General features: G+C 39.5%; 1 protein-coding gene across 1 annotated transcript in view; it reads left to right on the top strand.

The window, feature by feature from the left end:
• Positions 1-20813, top strand: part of LOC149180209 (5-formyltetrahydrofolate cyclo-ligase-like protein COG0212) — a 46084-nt gene extending 25271 nt beyond the window's left edge. Inside the window, exons 2-4 of the mRNA XM_089413807.1 lie at positions 18504-18594; positions 19566-19792; positions 20703-20813. Of these exons, the coding sequence (XP_089269933.1) occupies positions 18504-18594; positions 19566-19792; positions 20703-20813 (429 nt within the window). The remainder of the gene's footprint in view (positions 1-18503; positions 18595-19565; positions 19793-20702) is intronic.
• The last annotated feature ends 617 nt before the right edge of the window (positions 20814-21430 follow it).

Below are 21430 nucleotides of genomic sequence, written 5' to 3'. Positions count from 1 at the left end.
AGGGACAAACCCCAATGTGGGGAAACCCTTGATCAATTCTTATTATATGTTCTTTAATAGTTCAGCAGAGAGAGAGAGATACTACGTTTACAACAGAAGTCAACACTTTGACTTATCTAGATAAGAGCATAGATCATCTCTAAGAAGATGATACAAGAGATCAGTTGAAGACAGGCTGCTTCAACTGATTCTCCAAGGTGACTCCTTCACCTATCGTTGTGCTGCATTCGTCATCATGCTGCACCTCACCGTGCTGCACCATGTTGCACTCATCATCACTATGCTGCATCTCATCATGCTTCATTAATCATGACTATACCCATCACTGTACTGCATTATGTGCCATTGTTGCACCATGTTGCCATACTGACCTATGTGCTCGCTGCATCTTGCTTGCTTGTTCTCCCTAGCTTGCTTGTTGTCCTTATCATGCTTGTTGTCCTTTGCATGCTTGTTGTTGCATGCTAGCTGTAACATTGCATGCTTGGTGTATTTGCTGCTAAGTACCATACAACTGTCCCAATGTTAGTTAGTTGTCCCTTGCATGCTGCTCTCCTTTGGAGACAGATGCTCTGGCTATTTCGGCAGTTTCGGCAATTTCAGCTATTCTCGGCAGTTCCGGTTTTCCCAGCAGTTTCGGCAGTTCTCGGCAGTTCCGGCAATTCCGGCTAGCAATCTCGGCAGTTCTCGACAGTTTCGACAGTTCCGGCTATTCTCAGCAGTTCCGGCAATTCCGGCTATTCCCGTCAGTTCTGGCAGTTTTGGTAGTTCCGGCAGTTCCGGCTATTCCCGGCAGTTCCAGTAATTTTAGCAATTCCGATTATTCCCGGCAGTTCTGGCAGTCCCGGCAATTCCGACTATTCTCGGCAGTTTCGGTAGTCCCGATAATTCTGGCAATTCCCGGCAGTTCCGGCAGTTCCAGCTATTCCGGCTATTCTCGGCAGTTCCGGCAGTTCCAGCTATTCCGGCTATTCTCGGCAGTTCCGGCTATTCCTGCTATCTCGACAGTGCCAACAATTCTAGCAATTCTGGTTATTCCCGGCAGTTTCGGCAGTCCCGACAATTCCGACAGTCTCGACAATTCCGGCAGTTCCGGCTTTTCCTGGCAATTCCGTCTTTTCCTAGTAGTTTCGGCTTCTCCCGACAGTTCCAGCTTTTGCCCTCTGGATTAGGGCAGCGTTATCCCTTAGGATCTCTCCTCCTACTAAAACCCAAAGACAAGTAGAGAGGAAGAGATCCCAAGTGTGTTGAAATGACTTGAAGGCCACCTGTATTTATACTAAAACCTTGAGCACAAGTGGGGTTTATTTGGTTGTTGGCCGACCTTCACGAATTGCCCCATAACATAAATAAATTCATATCTCCATGAATACTTATCGGAATCGGATGATCTTTAGATCAATCCTACACCTCTCGATGAGAGGGATCCAAGAAAAATATCAGCTTCCATTAATAAGATGACCCACATGGAGTTTGGCCCTAGTTGCCAATTTTAACACTCCCTCTCAATTAGGGAGAACTCCATCCGTTGATCCATATGTACGACTATACTATCTCTACCATCAGTGCTTTGCACTGATCTACTCTGCTTTGCTGAACCATGAAGAAGAAGAATTGATCGAGAATGTCTCATACCATTCTCTACTGACCCGAAGTCAGTTTCATCTGAAGAGAGTGTGTCACATCACTCTTACTGGCCCGAAGTCAGTTTTATTGATCCTAGATCAATATCACAAGAGAGTTTCTCAAACCATTCGCACTGATCCCATATGAGTTTCATTGATCCCAGATCAATGGAGGTCATCCTAGCATAGGGAGTACGGTAGATACATCGATGCGTCCATCGATAGTACTACTATGGTCCCTAACCCCATTTCCCTGCTCATTGATCAGATGAGAGGTACTTCCCATGAGTCCTAGACTGCATGGGTAGGATGCCTCGACAGGAGAACTAATCATCCTATCCACAAGAGAACGAATCATCCTGCCCCACAGTCGCCATGGGAGAACTAATCATCCCGGCCCACAGGAGAACTAATCATCCCGTTTCACAGTTGCCATGGGAGAACTAATCATCCCGGCCCACAAGAGAACTAATCATCATGTTCCACAGTTGCCACGGGAGAACTAATCATCCCAGCCCACAGGAGAACTAATCATCCTGGCCCACAGGAGAACTAATCATCCTGTTCCACAGTTGCCACGGGAGAACTAATCATCTCGGCCCACACGAGAACTAGTCATTCCTATTCCATAGTTGCCACGGGATATCACAAGGGAAGGTTGAACTTGTCATCTTGTATATAGCGCACCACTAGGGGAGGGTGAGTTGCCCTGTGGTCGTATGTTGCTCCACTAAGTACCCCAAGCCCCCCAGAGCTCCCAGAGCTCAATGCATGCAACATGCAGGACCCTTATAAGGTCTCTCAATGACTCCAAGTCGTTCGGGAAAGTCATAGATTTGACCTTCCCCGAGGCTTTGACAAAATGTCTCCAACCTGTACATCAGTCTCAATAGGATGGAACCTCCTCGCTCATCGACTTACCATATCCCAAATAAGGCAGTATTTGATGTCTATCTGCTGGAGCAATAATCGAATATGGGATTCCTCAATAATCGAATCCCCCTTTTGGTTGTCACAAAGAATCACGGTGGTGTTCATCATGTGTACAAACAGCTCACTTAAGAGCTTCTGCAACCATGCAGCTTCACACGAGATCATACTTGTAGCTATGTATTTGGTCTCGACGGTGCTTATAGCAACCGACTTCTGCTTCTTGCTCATCCATGATATCGAAGCAGAATCCAAAGAGAACTAGCACTGAGAAGTGCTCTAGTGATCCTCCACATTGCCTGCCCAGTCAGCATTCGAATAATCATGCAGTTTCATATTTCTGGCAGTGTATCTCAATCCATGAGAGATTGTGCCCCAAAGATATCTCAGAAGATTCTTGGCACCAATCCAGTGAGGCTCAACCAAATATGAGCTCACCATGCTAATTGCAAAACATATGTCTGGACGGAAGTTCACCAAGAACATTAATGCGAATGAGTTTCTGAAACTCAGAGGCATTTCCCAAATCTGGTCAGAGATCACTACCATATAACTTCTGAAAGTTAAGATCCTCGAGGTAGTCATAGGCTTGCAGTTTATCATTGCACATCCGGAATCCAACTCCCTCTTACTTCTGCAAATGAGAGAGTCTGCACCTGTCAGAAATAGGTCATCCTCATAAGGTGCTGGTATGAGAGGTCTATCATCCACAACCTTCGAACAATGGTTTGGATCGGCTTCACTCTTAGTGAATCTTAGCTTCATTTGACAACTATCAATCCTCTCATACTACGCTCGAGGAGTTTTGCTTCAAGCCATAGAGGGCTTTCTTCCACTTGTATACATGAGATTCCCGTTCATGAATCTCAAACTCCTCAGGTTGTTCCAAACTTGTGGACTTGCTGCATGAGGGGAATGGTCCCCTTATAGGATTTTCCTTCGGTACATCTCAGAGATGTACCTTCATGCTCTTCTTGAATTCAGGCATCCCTATCACCATTTGACTCACAGACCTCTGGTGCTATGTGTCAATGGACATGGTCCCCAGTGGACTTCCTGCAACTTGATACAACCCTGAACTCAAAAACATCTTTGAAAATTCTATTTTCAAACATGTACCTTTCCATCGATGAGTGCCACCTCGTAACCTTTGACTTCCATTGCTGAAATGGACACCAGGTTCTTCTTGCGATCAGGTACATAAAAGAGATTCTGTAAATGAATCGAGTTACCCTCATTCAATTGAGGGGTAACATTCCCTACACCCTTTCCGGGATAGGTGGCATTGGCTCCAAGTATAATCCCATGATTGTTTCCATCTCTACCAAATTAGAGAGTGCACCCTTCTATCCGATGAAGTGCCTTGAAGCACTACAATCAATAAGCCAGATTCCCAAAGAATCTGAAGGAGAGGGCCAATACAAGATAACGCTTATTTATCTTATCAAAAACAACATTTGATTCTTCATACCTGGGGTTCCTTGCTTTCTTTGAAGAGTTGGCCATTTCCTTGATGACTTGCATTACCTGTCATTCCTTTGATCATTGAAGATGTCCCTGGAATGATTGTTATATTCATTAAGAGATGTGTCTCTGCCATTCAGACACTCCTTCGCATAATGGCCAAACTTATTAAAACCAAGGCATCTGCCTTTCCTTCCACCCTTAGATTTGAACTTCCCATTGAAGTGATCTTTAGGTAGGCCATCAGAAACTTCTGCTATGCCATTCTGATAATATTCTCTGCTTCGACTTCACCATTGGTGAATTTGAAGAGGGATGAGGAAACCACTGATCCTTTTTTCCTTTACCAACTGTGTTCAGCGATTGCTCTTTCACTCTTGCTTGGGCATTGTCTTCACCTCAGCTCTGATACCATGTTAACTTTAGGTATGTTCTATGCTTAGAGCAATTTATTTCATTTTTCACAGCTAGCTCAATATCTTTTCTAGATTAGCAATCACATCAGCATTAAAGTAAACTGCAGATAGAACATAAACATAAATCGTAGAAGACAAGCCAAGACAAGACGACACAAGATGTGGCGCTAGCCAGGGACAAACCCCAATGTGGGGAACCCTTGATCAATTCTTCTTATATGTTCTTCAATAGTTCAGCACAGAGAGAGAGATAGTACGTTTACAACAGAAGTCAACACTTTGACTTATCTAGATAAGAACATAGATCATCTCTAAGAAGATGATACATGAGATCAGTTGAAGACATGCTGCTTCAACTGATTCTCCAAGGTGACTCCTTCACCTATCGTTGTGCTGCATTTCGTCATCATGATGCACCTCACCGTGCTGCACTCATCATCACTGTGCTGCATCTCATCATGCTTCATTAATCATGACTATACCCATCATTGTATTGCATTATGTGCCATTGTTGCACCATGTTGCCATACTGACCTATGTGCTCACTGCATCTTGCTTGCTTGTTGTCCCTAGCATGCTTGTTGTCCTTTGCATGCTTGTTGTCCTTTGCATGCTTACTATTGCATGCTAGCTGTAACATTGCATGCTTGGTGTATTTGCTGCTAAGTACCATACAACTGTCCCAATGTTAGTTAGTTGTCCCTTGCATGTTGCTCTCCTTCGGAGACAAATGCTCTGGCTGTTCTGGCAGTTTCAGCAATTTCGGGTGTTCTCGACAGTTCTATCAATTCCGGCAGTTCCGGTTTTTCCCGGCAGTTCTGGCAGTTCCTGGCAATTTCGGCTAGTAGTTCCGGCAGTTCTGGTAGTTTCAGCAATTCCGGCTATCCCGGCAGTTCCGATAATTCCAGCTATTCCCGACAGTTCCGGCAGTTTCGGCTATTCCGGCTATTCCGGCTATTCCTGGTAGTTCCAGCAATTCCGGCTATTCCCGGCAGTCCCGACAATTCCGGCAATTCCCGACAATTCCGGCAGTTTCGGCAAGTTCTGGCTATTCTGGCTATTCCTGGTAGTTCCAGCAATTCCGACAATTCTGGCTATTCCCGGCAGTTTCGGCTTTTCTCGGCTATTTCCGACAGTTCCGGCTGTTCCGGCTTTTCCTGGCAGTTTCGGCTTTTCCCAACAGTTCCGGCTTCTCCCAGCAGTTTCGGCTTCTGCCCTCTGGATTAGGGCAACATTATCTCTTAGGATCTCTCCTCCTACTAAAACCCAAAGACAAGTAGAGAGGAAGAGATCCCAAGTGTGTTGAAATGACTTGAAGGCCACCTCTATTTATACTAAAACGTTGAGCACAAGTGGGGTTTATTTGGTTGCTGGCCGACCTTGACGAATTGTCCCATAACACAAATAAATTCATATCTCCATGAATACTTATCGGAATCGGATGATCTTTAGATCAATCCTACACCTCTCGATGAGAGGGATCCAAGAAAAATATCGGCTTCCATTGATAAGATGACCCACATGGAGTTTAGCCCTAGTTGCCAATTTGGACCCCACCTCAATCATATAGTCTACTAGGAGGCAATCAAATCAGATTTATGCACATGCCATTAAAGATTCAACGTAAAGGGAAAAGAAGGTTCCACACAACAAGGGAAATCAATGCATGGTTCAGAGTTTGTAATAACAGATTAGATTGCTATTATTTTGGGAGTATATCTCCACACAATTTCACATCCTTTACACTTGTACGCACAGTACCTACCTTAGCCTCTACATAACAGCTAGTTCAAACTACACGTAGATTTGGAAGGGGCTGTGTTATTTCAGTTAGTGGGGGACATGTGTCAGAGTTTGTCCCCCTACAAAATCAGTCAAGAGATACATGTTGCTAAGTTCATACGCATAGGCAGTTTGACATCGTATTTTGTGGGGATTGCATTGGAGTTTACAACTGTTAACTAAGGAGTTGTCTCCCCATTCCACCAACATTTATACACATGGCAGCAGTGAGGATGTGCGCACAGGCCAACAGAGGGTATTCACAACAGTTTGATTTCCACACTTCACAGTCACATTGCGACTTGAAACTTGACTTGGTCTTTGGGATTGTCATCAAGCTACACTTATCACTTGGTATCTCCATTGGGATCATCTCCCATTTTCTCATTTATACGAGTCTTGAGCTCTCATTTTTGCATATTTAGAACGACCTATTGGGCTTATGGAGACTCTGCTAGATTTTGTATTCATTTTCATATAATAAAAGAGACTTTGGGGTACTATTGTGTTAGTGTTCTCCTTCCATTCTTGAGGTGATGTTATTTCAGTTGTTGTGCTTTACATTCTACATGTATGTTGGATTATGCTAGTTATCATTTTTATCATTTTGCTACTTGTTTGGATTAACATATGCAAGCTATCTTGTATGGTTTTGGGTTAGAGAAATACTCTAGGAAGATGAGCACTAGAAGATTTTTGGTGAAATCTCTAGCCTTCTCCTCCATTGTATAATCTAATACCTTTATGATTGCTGACATCTTTTTCCAAGTGTGTAGAGATCTTTAGATTTGGTTGAAGGATTTACTTGGGCGTGGTGTAACTCTCCAATAGACGAAATAACTCCCAAGATCAAGAATAGAAGGACCCAATCGGTTTGCCTCAAGGATCTCATCAAATGATTTTGAAAGAGGGAGTTTCCTTTCCTCTAGCCTACTAAGATCACATAAATTTAAATTAAATATTTTTCTTGATCAATATCTTGTGCTTTCAAGGATTTTATTTGCTACCTAGAGCATGGTTTTAACTAGACAAGTATGGAGTTCTACTTGCATGTCTTGATCTAGTTCTTGTACACTAATTGTAGATTATCATTTTGACTCTTTCATGTCATCTTTGTCTTATTTTCATGATTATTTTGGCTTTCCATTTGAAAGCATCTCACTTCATTTTAAGCAATACAATTTCATTTCTTAAAGAGCAATACTTTGAAGGCACTGGTTGTTTATGTATTTCAGGTTTATCTTGAGTATTGATGGTTATTGCTCATATCAGATTTTTGCTTATAAATCTTAAAGAAATAATTTGTTTAAACAATTCTCATAGAAACTCACATCCTTTTTAACTTAACTTTTCAATAGGGACCACCCCCCTTAGCTAACCTAGGAGATAGCTTAAACGGAGAGAGAAGGGATTTAGTGTGACAGACCCTTCTCTGAGTTCTCTGCCACCAGCCACACCTTGTGGGGTTGAAGGCTTTTCTCACTGACTTGTAGGTAGGTGTAGGCGGCAGGGTCAACAATACCAAAACATGATGTCAAGTTATCCTTCTAGGGTTTCTATGCAACCAAGAGGTCATCCTAGGGTTTCTTAGGTACAAACCCTAAATCATATTATGTCACACTAGGGTTTCTCCCATGCCCTAACATCCTAACAAACCTTAGAAGTCTAGTTATAGGGAATAAGTACCTTAAGATTAGGGTTTTTAAATACTAGGGTTTCTTATGAGCCATCTATAGTTCAAGATACAAACCCTAGAGCCATAACTTCAACCCTACAACATCTTATGATGGACCCTTAAAAATAAAAAAAATAGTATACATACCTTATGAGTACTTACCTGTGATGCCATGGTTCCTTCACAAAGGTATCTTTGCCATCCTTTTTGCTATCTTTCTGACTTTCTTTTACTGCTCGTCTGATGGGACCAGCTTCTCCACGAGCTCTTTTCTGCTATATTTGACAGCATCAAGACTTCTTTACTGCAGATCTTCACAGTAGGGAATCTTCTTGCTGTATTTGTCTACTGTCTGTAGATGCCAAATTGCACTCTCTTTTAGAATGTATTTAAATGATTGTCAAGGCACTTCCACTGGAAGGTTAGCCTTTCTAGAATGATTGATCGTTCCACAAAGAACAAGTATATGTGAATTGTTGATGTTTGCACTCTTAGTGCCATAGATGTTTGACTCACCCCAGACTTGGGTTTTGCAATTATTGAAATGAATGTTATATCTTGACTGCCTTCATGATTCTGAGGATGCCGAGATACTTGATTCTGAAGTTGCTTTAGTAGGATAGCCCTTTGGAGAATAAGTAAACAGTCCTTTCTTTCAAGGCTTAGATGCTTGATTTTCTTACTAGTGGACTCAGGTTGTTTTTGAACATTTGAAATGTGCTTTCGGCTTCTTGAAACAGTGATTTTATATCACTTTATTATGTCCACAGATTGTAGGTCTTTTTGCTTGGTGAAGGTCAAATATTGTAGTCAAGACTCTCGATTGATTTTGGAATGAGATTGGGTCCTTTAATGTCTTGAGAGATGTAGTTCACTGTAACTTCCTTGAGATCAGACCTTGAGATTTTTGTGCCCAGAATTTTATCAAGCTCTCTTTTTGAATTCAGCCCTTAAGTATTCTTCAAGATTCATCCTCCTTTTGATGTCCCCCTTCAAGCTGCTTTTCCTCATCTTGCTTCCTTAGTTCTTGATAATCTTCTAATGCTTCTATTCTTGATTGTCCTTCTTTGAGCTGCCCTTTCTTGACTTGATGCCTTAGCTCTGATACCATGTTGAGAAATCTAGGAGCAGCAGTATAGGTGATTTCACTTGCTTATGATAACTGCTTGTGGAGGCTTTTTATTTTTCTTGATCAGATTCTTCTTTAGCTTGATTATTATTGTGTTCTCTTCATCAAACAGCAACCAAAACATAATGAACAATGAAACAAAGGACACAAGATATAGGCGGTCAGCCAGGGCGAAAACCTCTCCAATATGGAGAGGAAAACCCACAGAATTCTTCTTCTTATAGAATCTTCAATTGACGAATTCCAAGACCTAGACCCTTGATAGTGAACTTCTCCAAGACCAAGTCAAACTTGCCTCAAGTCAACGATAGATTCTTCTTGACTTCAATCCCTTCTTCAACTTCAGTCTTTGACCCTGAAATTTTCGACCTTCTTGACTGCAACTTTTGGCCTCCTTGACTGCAATTCTCGGCCTCCTGAAACAGACTATACTTTTCGCACGTGTGACAGATTGAGGATGTTGGAGACTCCTCCTCCTCTTCGCTTGGGCAGGCTTCCTTTCTTAGATTATTTGGCTTGCTATATCAGACTTCTTTTACCCTTGTTTTGCATATTCGGCCTAACTGTAATCTTGACTTTCTGTGGCTAAGAATGTGCCCTAGTTACAGGTCACACGTGTGAGGAAATGAGCCCAAAATAGATCTGAAATATAGTGAGTTTATCTCTCCTTCAATTCACTTCTCCTTTGCTTGATTGAGACCCTTTCTTGCCTTGTTGATTGAACTTCTGAATTGTTCATCGATGATACTAAAATGAGGCCGAGTCGTCCTATATATATACTTCCTCATCCATGATTTGAGGCTGACTTGAAGCTGTCCCTTATGACTTGGTCTTCGAGAGTTCTTTGATTAGACTTTTGACTCCAATAAAATTTTCTTACAATATGGAACATGCCCAAATGGGTCGCTTCATACATGACAATGACTCTAATGACTTGATGACTGAATGACAAATCCTAAGAGCTCTCAATGGGAGGTTGACCTAAAAATAAATCTTCTTGAGCATGAAACCCATGCCTCAAGATCAACAATAATAAATTTATTTTTCTCATTACATCAAATAAATAAAATCATGATTACATATGTCATTATGAAGACCAAACCTAGTTACATATTTCAACAGGCAGGAAGAAATTTCTCAACCAAAAAGGCTTAAAACTTCAGATTCCCTTTATTGCAAAGGCTCACAAATCTGCCGAATCTGCCAAATCTCTGCTATAGGAGAGGTTTGAAATTTCTATCATAGAGGCTCCTGCAAAATGATGAAAACACCTTATGCCAGTGATCAGAATGCCACAAATTTGTGCCTTTTTTATTGAGTGAAAAGACACAATAGGCTAGCTTTCTTCCTTCAGAGGTCCTGCACACAAGAGTCAGTGGTTTATCCCTGCAAAACAAAAGATCAACCTCCATAATAAACTTCACAACAAAGATGCAAATACTCTCGGCCAGTTCCCCAAAATAGCTTGAATTTTAATTAAATTTTATTTAAAAATATAGGGAACTTTGTTAAGGCTTGAGGCTTATGGCCCTCAGTTTGATCAAATGTATCAGACCCCAAAGGCCTTCAACCGGAGATGAAATGTCACTTGTATGCTCACAACTCATGAAAAGAGATAGCCCTCCAAAGGTTTTCTCGGCTTCTGCAAAGAAAAGACAATTAAATCAATGAATTTATGCCAAACCAAATGAATAAACCTTCTAGCGAAAAGGAAGTCTAGCATCCAAGCAAGGATCCACTACATCCGCCTAATCAAATGTGTTCCCCAATCCAAATAAAGGAGCAAACAAGCTACAATAAATCTGGTAGGCTATTGAAATAACACGTCTTAAAACAATAGTAGAAATTAAAAGCACATTATTCAAAATACATTACCATAACAAGCTGAGAAAAACACCATAGTTTAACCCCAAAGACTTTTGCTTTATTTCTCAATAGAAAAACTTAAAAAGTATTACAAGACCAGTGGAGCTTCTTAGCCAAGATCTGTATCACATGATGATCAAATGAGGAGCTTAGAGCTTCCTTGTATAGAAAATTGAGAGATCTAGATCCCCCTCCAAGTGGAAAATGGCTAGGTCCAGAGATGTGCACAACTTTGACTTGATACTGGAGAATAACAGCTAGTTGAGGCTTGATCCATGCCAAAAATTAATCCTGCCCCTTGATCTGGAAGAAAAAAAAATCGAATTTGTTGAAGAAGGCTTTGATCCCAGTCCAAAAAATAAATTTTCCAACGTTTTTCCTTGAAAATTGCTCCTTGACTTAACCACCATGGTCCAAACGTTTGATTTTCCTTAAAAAATCAAAATTTTCCTTTGATAGAGGGCCTCAAAATATTTTCAAATTTCTTTCCTCAAAATTCCCTCATTTAATTTAACCACCTGGACCCAAAAAATTGATTTTCCTGGTCCAAGGAATTTTTTGTGGGATTTTTCTGCCTTGGAAATGAGTCCTTCAAATTTAATCTTCCTTGGGAAAGTCAATCTCCTCCAAAAATTCGTTTTTCCACTTGGAGAGAATTTTTATTTTCTCTCATTTTAATTTTTTGACCATTTTTTGCCAGAAAATAAAAAATAAAATAATTTGAGGTGATAGACATGATTTCAACCCTCAAAAAGTATCTAAATAGAAAGTTGACGTGTAGAGGTTCAAATTATGAGTACTCTACCCCCATCAACCTCTATGCACATTACATTTTACATAAAAATAGTTATTAAAATCCCGGCCAGTGGGAAATTTTAATAATTAACCTTAGACACTTAGACTTTACCAAATTCTGCAAGACTCAAGATGTGATTTATAATGATAATTTACATGGACTCGATAACACTAGATGTTTTGACACGGCTTCATAGTCATACTAGAATAATTTTTACAATGGCCAGATAGGGCTACAAAATTTGGAATTACAACATAAGACCAGAAGTTGAAAGATGATGATGAAATCTTCAAAACTCTGACTGCTCTTTGAAAAAATATGGAGTGTTCTCTGCTATAGGGTAGTTGACCTTTGTGTGGTAAACATGTCCTATACCTCAGTTATGAAGGAGGGAGTCTCTCTATTTTTACTCCTAGTACACAATTGTTAAAATTGGCAACTAGGGAAAAATTCATGTGGGTCATCTTATTCATCGCTGATAATATTTTTATTAGATTCCTCTCGTCGAGAGGTGTAGGATTGATATAAATATCATCCGATTCCGATAAGTATTCATGGAGATATGAATTTATTTTGATTATGGAATTATTATCAAGTCGACCTACAACTCATGTAGGCTCAGAAGCCCAACAGTCGCATCTATTCAAACACCAACATTGTGTATAAATACAGGAGGACTTTTCCTCATTTGGACTCACTCATCTCATCACATCTCTCTCTCTACTGCGCAGAAAAGAATCTCTTCTCTACTGCGCAGAAAAGGGTCTCTCCCTCACACATGTGAAGCTGGAAGCTGCTGAAACTGAAGCTGCAACTGCAGAAGTAAAGATTGACCTGCGTGGACTAGAAGATCTCCTCATCTGAACTGCGTTGTAGGTTCATCTGAACCTCCTCTGAAAGCCACAACTTTTGGTGGTGGAATCAAGTCAATCCGACGGACGGTTTGCAAGATATCGACTGCCCTAGTTTGAAGCCGGAAGCTGCCGAAACTGAAGCTGCAACTGCAGAAGTAAAGTTTGACCTGCGTGGACTAGAAGATCTCCTCATCTGAACTGTGCTGTAGGTTCATCTGAACCTCCTCTGAAAGCCACAACTTTTGGTGGTGGAATCAAGCCAATCCGACAGACGGTTTGCAAGATATCGACTGCCCTAGTTTGAAGCCGGAAGCTGCTGAAACTGACGCTGCAACTGCAGAAGTAAAGTTTGACCTGCCTGGACTAGAAGATCTCCTCATCTGAACTGCGTTGTAGGTTCATCTGAACTTCCTTTGAAAGCAACAACTTTTGGTGGTGGAATCAAGTCAATCCGACGAACGGTTTGCAAGATATTGATTGCCCTAGTTTGAAACTGGAAGCTGCCAAAACGGAAGCTGCAATTGCAGAAGTAAAGTTTGACCTGCGTGGATTAGAAGATCTCCTCATCTGAACTGCGTTGTAGGTTCATCTGAACCTCCTATGGAAGCCGCAACTTTTGGTGGTGGAATCAAGCCGATCCGACGGTCGGTTTGTGAGATATCGTCTGCCCTAGTTTGATGATGAAGCTGCTAATGCTGATGCTGCTGATCTAGGGTTTGCTACTGCTGATATAAATCATATTTATTGTACTATTTCTCTCTGCTGAATTATTGAAGATAAAAGAAGATTTGATCAAAGGGTTTCCCCACACATTGTGGGGTTTGTCCCTGGCTAGCCGCCACATCTTGTGTCTCTTGTCTTGGATTGTTTTCTGTCAATCTTTTAATGTTCTATTTGCACTTTACTTTATGTGCATGTGATTGCTAATCTGTGGAATATAATAAGAAAAAGAAGTAAACTGTTATAAGCATAGAACATACCATAACTTAACAACAATTTGTGTTAAACTTTTCTTTAAATTGTTGTCATATTGTCCTCCTTTAAATTCTTGATAAAGCGTCAAATTTGTGGGGCTAGCAAAAATGCCTTCTTCAATTTCTGTGCTGTTCTCTTTGTTGGAATCAGCTGTCACATCATCACCAAATTTATCATTGATACACTTCTCATTCATCTGCTTAAGTGGCTCTGCTTCACTAGGACTCTCTATTTTGATAGTAGTGTTAGCATCATCGGATTTTGTACTAGGAACTTCCTCTTGAACAACTGATACCTCATCGTTAGGGGTGGCTTTAAAATCCCTGGATGGTTGTTTCATACCAACGTTGACTTTACTGTTAGCAAAGAGATCTTGCCTTAAGGTTGCTTCATATTCATCTATGTCTTCAAAGTTGATTTAAGCCGTTTCTACTTCCAAATTAGTGGAACATATTACTACCTTCAAATCTGATTGCAGCATCAATTTCCTTAATCATGTTTGGTTCTGTTTTTTCATAATTGCATGCGCAACCTATTTGGCCTTTAGAAGTATCACTCTCTGCTTGTGTGTGGACATGGATCCCATCAACCTTGTAACCAGTTATCTTACGTGCATGCTGGGAAGCACTACGCATTGGCCCAGACATCCTATAGACATTGCCCCCTTTTGAATCATACAATTTATCAAAGCCAAAAAACTGTTTGTCATTGTCTAAATAATAAAATTTGTCTCCAGTCTCTCATGTAATTGTCTTTTCCAATGATGATGCCCCACTATTACCATCTGCCTTTGGAGTCAACAGAGATGTTGCCCTTACTTGCACAGGCTTTTTATTATTGACCAAACTAGATACCCCATATTGAACAAAAAGAGATGACTCCCCTCTTTGACCAATAGACATTTGAGGTATTTCCCTAGCATTAGATTGTGCAAAAGTATTAATAGAGCTAGGATTATGGTTTCTGCTCCCTTCAACCCCATTCCTGTTACCAACATTCAAACAATTTGCAACATTGTTACCTAGAGTGTTTATGGCCTGGATGAGCTACGTCATTTGTTGCTTTTTATGGGCTATCTGCTGCGGCCTTTGCAATAGCAAATTGGTCATTTCCTGCTGTCCATGGATTAGTACCTTCAAGAGATCACTAGGATCTTGTTCTCATTGACCTCCCCTATCCTCCATAACTTTGCTATTGACAATCCTTTTCATTTGACTGTAACTTGTACCTTCAAGGGTCATAAACTCACAAGCTGGCAGGATGCCCAACTCTGATACCACTGTAATATACTCACAAGCTGGCAGGATGCCCAACTCTGATAACACTGTAATATCCCAAAGGGGATTTTCTAGCTATAGTTTTTTTTGTTTTTTTTGTTTTTTCTATGTTTTTTCGATATTGGTCTAGGGTTTAACAAATCATTAATTCAACAACGATATAAATATGTTCAACAACCACATAAATTATTGTAATAATTGAGTTACAATAGGCCACAAATAAGTAACATCAACCAAAATACTTCAGTTGCCATCCAACAATATAAAGACTTTAGTGGCTTATGCTAGTTGCAACCTAAAAATCATTTACAAGGGCTTTTGCACCCTGGCAGTAACAATTCATTCAATTTAGACCAAGGTTACTTGGGAGCGGAAGCGAAAGTGGGAAGTGAGAGTGGGGAGCGACATTTTCGAAAGCTCCTGGTTTGGGAGCGTATTTTTATATAATATATATTTTTATATATTTTGATGCATATATGTCAACAAAAGCATGTAGAATGATGAATTAGATATAAAAAGCATAAAAACATAGATTGAACCATATAACATTAATCATCTAGAAGTTATAATCTTCATCAACCACGTCCACAAGTTAGTAACATACAACATATCGAGTCTCATGATTCATCAATCTTAAAGTTTCAAGCTTTCAAAATTCAATACATAACATTTATCATCATTGATCACCAAAATTATATAAAAATTCTAACATGAAATGAAATGTTATAAAATGAAATGAAATGAAACAACTTTCAACTTTCATGAAGCATCATATTCATAATTCATTACCAATGAGTTATAATTGCCAACTTCAAACTTAAATTGTCATATATTGTTTACAAAAAATATCATAATAAATATGAAAGAGTCAACAATTATAAAAACTACTAGAAACTAGAAAAGACAAGTAAATCTATTATCTATTGCTAATGCTTGGGCCTCTTGCCGCCACGAGAAATGTCTAATTTTTGAGTCTTGTTGGAAAATCAGGATCTTTGTCATTAATATCACCCTCTAAGCATTAATATCTAGATGTATATTTGTCATTACCTCTTGATCTGTATAGGGACCTTTGTCAGTAATATCACCCTCTAAGCATTAACATAAGATAGAAAAACATAGCATGTCAAGTCAAGATTTTGTGAGTGATGGGTACATTTTTAGTAGTGTCATGATAGAGGAGTTTGACAACCAATGTCACTAACATCAAGGTACCTAGAGGGATTGGTGCTCTTGATTAAATACAAGTTCCATACCCTAATACATGACAAAATCCAATGGAAACATTGCAATCCCCCCAATCCTAAAATCTTGAAAAATTGATAAGTCTGCTAGATTTTGAATGAGATCTAGATTTCTACTTTCTCCATATGAAATCCAATGAGGTTAGAACCACTCTCGAACATCTCGAGTCATTTCATGGTAATGTTAAAAATTTAAGTAAAAGGATGAAAATGAAGATTAAGGAGAATGTCACTTTTACTTTAAGAGTTTAACATTACCATGAATTGCATATCAATCCTCGGGCCATAGGCTTGATCATTAGGTTGCTCCACTCAAAAATTATTGTTTCTTTGAAAAAAAATTGTATTTGGAATGTTTTTGCAGAAAGGCTATGGAGCGAAAATTTCGCTCCCGGGGTCGCTCTCAAAGGGAGTGCGCTTCGGGAGCGGGTTCGAGGAGGGGGAGCTGCTCCTCTGCAACCCTGATTTAGACACTAGTAATGTAATTGAACCAATAAATTAAACCCTATTCATTACCACTCTATTATCCAGATACTACTGTTTCAAAAATAGATGGACTCTATACTTCACCGAGCTTGCTAATATGGTCTTCCCCTTTGATTTCTTCACTCCTCATGTTGGCACTGAGTGTAGCTTCAGGTCCTTTTTGTAACCCAAAGACTAACTGTGCTTTCTTCAATATCTGTGGCTACAAAAGACTTGTAACAAGCTCGCCGATTGGAACATTGTCCTCAGGGGTCCTTGTTGTCATGAACAAAGGACGTCAAATGATTTGGCTTCCTTCTCATCAACTTTGCTGTCTGAGTCCGGTTCCCTACAGTCTTGAACAAGGTTCCAATTCGGTCTGACTTCCCTTCAATCGATATTTTTGGCTGTAACAAAGTCCTTAGGTAAACTCATTGTCTAGAGTAGCCTTAGGAAGATTTGGTAGATTGTTTGTTGTCCGAACAGTCTTTGGAGGGTTAAGTTGACCGCAGGCAATACCCTAATTGCTACGCTGCGATCCTTGAATCAACCTTAAGACTAAGAGCTGGTGATTGATGTGCTGTACTGTCTTTCGTTGCCCTTATTGTTTTGCTTCAAATCTCTTCGGTCAACTTCAGGGAAAAGGTCGGGAGGGTTTCCTTAGGAAGAAATTCCCGCTGGTCGATTTAGAGAATACCACAAAAATTTCGATTTTGCTAGCCAGACAAATCTGCATGGTTCCAAGATAATGTGCTGTGCCAAAACAAAGAAAAAAGTGACTGGCTAGGGTGGGATCACCTCCACAAAAACTAGACAGGGGATTAAACAGGGTGGAATCACCTTCACCGAAACTAATCAAGAAGAAAGGGTCTTAAAACCCTCAAAGCCTCAGGCTCAAAGAAAAGAGAGACAATTCAATCCAATTCATGATGAGAAAAGGATACCCTCACTCTGTTATTTATAGATTCCTCATGGGGTTTTCTCTTCCTTAATCTAATGTGAGGGGTTACAAGTACAACCCCCATTTTGGATAGGCTATTTCGTTCTCCTCTGGGCAATTAATCCATAGGGGACATTATAGAGAGTTCCCTTGGGGATATGCATGAGTATTGATATTTTATTAACTATTGTGAGAGCTCTAGTAGCTTACAGTGGGAGGGAGAAACTCTTGCTGGTTTTGGTGTTGAAATATACACCCTAGCTGGTGGTGGTTGTAAAGCCACCATAGCTAATCATTGATCTTACAAGGAGCTTAAATTGTTACGTCATCCGAGGAGCCAAGTTATTCCAGCCAGAGATCAAATTTATTGGTCTCCAAGGAGGGCCGGATTGTCTCAATTATAGGGCCGAGTTTGTACCAGCAAGGAGGGCGGATTTGCAATCTGCAAGAAGGCTGATTTATTCAGTTGGAGGGCTGAACTACCCAGAAGTCTGAGGACCAGCATTTTCAGGTTTCATTCACCTGGTTCCATCTCCAAAATTTTATGTAAATTTTCTCCTGAAATTCCATTAATAAAATTGCCGGATCAGCAACACTTTATTCAATTTTAGGGTTTTTACAATTTTTAATTTGCTGGCAGTTTCTATTATGTGAATTGGTGAAATTTTCATGGTATTTTTGGATGAAATTCATGGAATAATTTTCCCGAAGTTAATTCCCTGATATTTTAACGAAAATAATATAAAGGGATATTACACTCATACAAGGAAGTATGAATGTGGAACAAAATCTTAATATAAATATATGCTACTGTATAGCTTGCATGAATAACAACAATAACCAAGCACAATATTGAAACTACTTCCATGTGAGCACCAAAATGAAAGAGGATGCTATGAATGAATTAGTTGGAATAATTCAGTGTTTTTCCTTGTAAATCTTGCCACTTTGAAGTCCCAAGGGTGGAATTAATTGGCTTTTCATAATTTCCTGGTTCATTATTAGAGTGTTTATATTTTTATTCCCTAAGATGGTATAATGTTCTTCTCTTGTTCATGCCTCAAGTTGGGCAGCTTGCAGGCATTTGCTACTGCGAAGTGTGTGAAGGTGAATCCTGATTCACCTCAAAAGCAAGTCCGCTATCTGGCTTTATCAGGTATCCTGTTCAATACAATACATACGCAAAAATGTTACATTAAAAGCAATGCTGCAATATTGTATCAGCAACTTATCTGAAATATTGGAAAAATAGAGGCAACCTTTTATACACACATATATATAGACAGACAACCTCATCTCACTATTCTTTTTATGGGTATACATGTTTTAAAGACAACTCCTCTCTCTATTTTTTTATATGGGCAGAGGGAATGGCTAGTAACCCTTTTATTCTCAATTTCTTGTTTTTCTCTTCAAAATGAGGGAAAAAATTTCCATATTGGACAATATTTTCCACAATATCTGGATATTTTGTTTATATGTGGTGATTTTTTGGGCTATAGTTTAAAAGCATTATGAATTGGTCCTTTTTCACTAATTCAAAATCACGTGCAAATGGGTATGTTTGACTTGAAATCTGTCAAGAATAATTTCGGATTAGATAGAATTGCAAATATTAGATGTTAGATGTTAACATTGCATAATCTAGTTGCAGTAAAGGTAATTGTGGATTCTTAATTCATTTTTACATTAAAAAAACAATATCATCTAATTCAAAATTGTAAATTTGGTGAAAATTGCCTAACTAAATCTGATGATGACAAAGAAAAAATGTCCAATAATTAGGGAGTTGAGAAACCTGTGATACCATCAATATTTGTAACTATAACAATTTAGAATCATTGCTTTGTGACTGTTAAAGGTAACCCAGGTATAGTCACTCTCAATTTTCTCTCTCCCATGCAGGGGTAGTTGTATAACACTCGTATCAGTTATCTCCTTGGGATTTTCAATTTTGAAATTCTCGCATTGTTAAGGCGATCCTAAGATCCTCCCAACCATTCAAGCTACACTGTTTTTAGCCTTGGACTTTTAATTTTCTGCTGTAAGATTTTCAGTCTGTTTGAATTCCAGAATACTCTTAGTGTGTTGGACTTTAATTGAACTGAATTTACTGGGTTATTGTAGGTGGGAAAAAGCTTCTGACCCCTCAGCCACGTCTGAGAACAGGCTTCTTCTCTATTCTGGATGCTACAACTTTGCCTCAAGGAGCCATACATGAAGCTTGTACTTCAGCTGGAGCTGGGAAGTATGGGAAGCCAGTTAGTTTAGATGCAAAGCTTAAAGTTGACTTAATTGTCATTGGGTCAGTTGCTGTTGATCCCGGAACTGGTGCAAGGCTTGGGAAAGGCGAGGTGATGATGCTTTAGTTTTTTTTTTTTTTTTTTTTTTTTTACCTGGACTCCTCTGAAAAATCTAAGAACATAAACATCTTTTTTTTTCACTTTTTTTCAAGTTAATATTACATTTCTTTTATTTGAATGGAAATGGCATGATTGGAAATTTCACCTCATAAAAAACAGTATCAGCACAGTAACTTTCGATGTGTTAGAGTATTATTGCTCATAGGTAAGACCACTATATTAGAGCGGGCAATCTTAAAACACTTGCTTAGCAGGATTATTCCATATTAGCGGTTTTGATGTTGTTGATCTCGACTATTCTAGATTTCAATATGTTCTTACATGATAAAATCCATTTCTAGATATTGAAGTGGATGGCTTATAGAATTTTGTTCAGTGTTCTGCTGTGTAGTTGTATCATGTATGTAACTGGGGAAATAGTACATTATTAAAAATAATAGTATAGGATCTAAGTGCTGGATATATGTGCAGTATTGATAGATCTATTGCAATTTTTTCAAGAGGGCTAGACTGTTAAAGTCAATTTAGATATTCTATATATCAATCTACTGCATAAGAAACCATTATAAACATTGACGCTCTCATATTTTCAATAAAGGACTGTACAGAGGACCATAGACAGGGCAGAAATTCAAACGAAGCAACCATCGGGACAAAACATACCACTTTACACTGGGGGAGAGTTTATCTGGAATTGAGTTACACTGGAGTTGGTGTCTTGGACAAACCTTATTAGAGAATTAAAGATGACATATTGTAATGCCGATGGTTTTATTGTTTTCCATCAGTAACTTTCGCTTAACCATATTTCCTTCTGAATTTCTACCTTGTCAACAAAGCTAGTGGTAATATTTCTAGTACTTTACAGGGAATTTTAGACTTTGAACTTTATTGAATGCAGGGGTTTGCTGAACTTGAGTATGGAATGCTGCGTTACATGGGGGCTATAGATGACTTAACTCTAATCATCACTTCAGGTATCTTTATCAGCTGTGTCATTGTTTCGTCTTGATTTTGGGTCACTCTTTTATATCTCTGGGATGAGTTACTTGCATGTGTGTGCAGTCCTCTAATGATTTAAAACATACAGCCTTCTGGTTATTGGATGCAGCGTAAATCTATTCACGGGGCATCTATTCCATTTCCATTGAATTTGCCTGGGGCATGCATCTAGCCTCATCCTTCTTTGACATGCCACTTTGGTGGGGCTAACCACAAGAAGAATGGAATCCTGGTGGATGGCTTACTCTGTCATCCTCACCAGTGAACCCCAAGGCCTTGTTAGTGATTTCAGAGATTAATAATAACGCAGGTCTAATGGTGGCCTTTCATATGGTCCTTGCATAACAGTGGTTTTTTTTATTGTATCTAGAGGAATCGGCAGCTGGGCAAGTCTCTGAGTCACGTGACACAGGGTCAATTCCAACTGCTACCACCATAACCTCTAGGTGAACCACGCCACTCCCAGCACATGACCCATGGGTAAACTCGGGGGATTTGAACCTGGAAGCTCTGGGAACATAATACTTCATTTTCACAGCCATCGCCAATTGAGCTGTCCCCAGGGGGCTATCCTTGCATAACAATGTTACCAGTGACTAAATAAGTATTTAAAATATAGTGTATAAT

The sequence above is a fragment of the Pinus tabuliformis genome, chromosome 3_2 (assembly GCF_031772625.1).
Source record: "Pinus tabuliformis cultivar Carrire ecotype Pingquan chromosome 3_2, CPIR1, whole genome shotgun sequence".
Taxonomy (NCBI): domain Eukaryota; kingdom Viridiplantae; phylum Streptophyta; class Pinopsida; order Pinales; family Pinaceae; genus Pinus; species Pinus tabuliformis.
The sequence above is the reverse complement of the archived record's forward strand: the minus strand, read 5'-3'. Positions and strand labels throughout refer to the sequence as shown.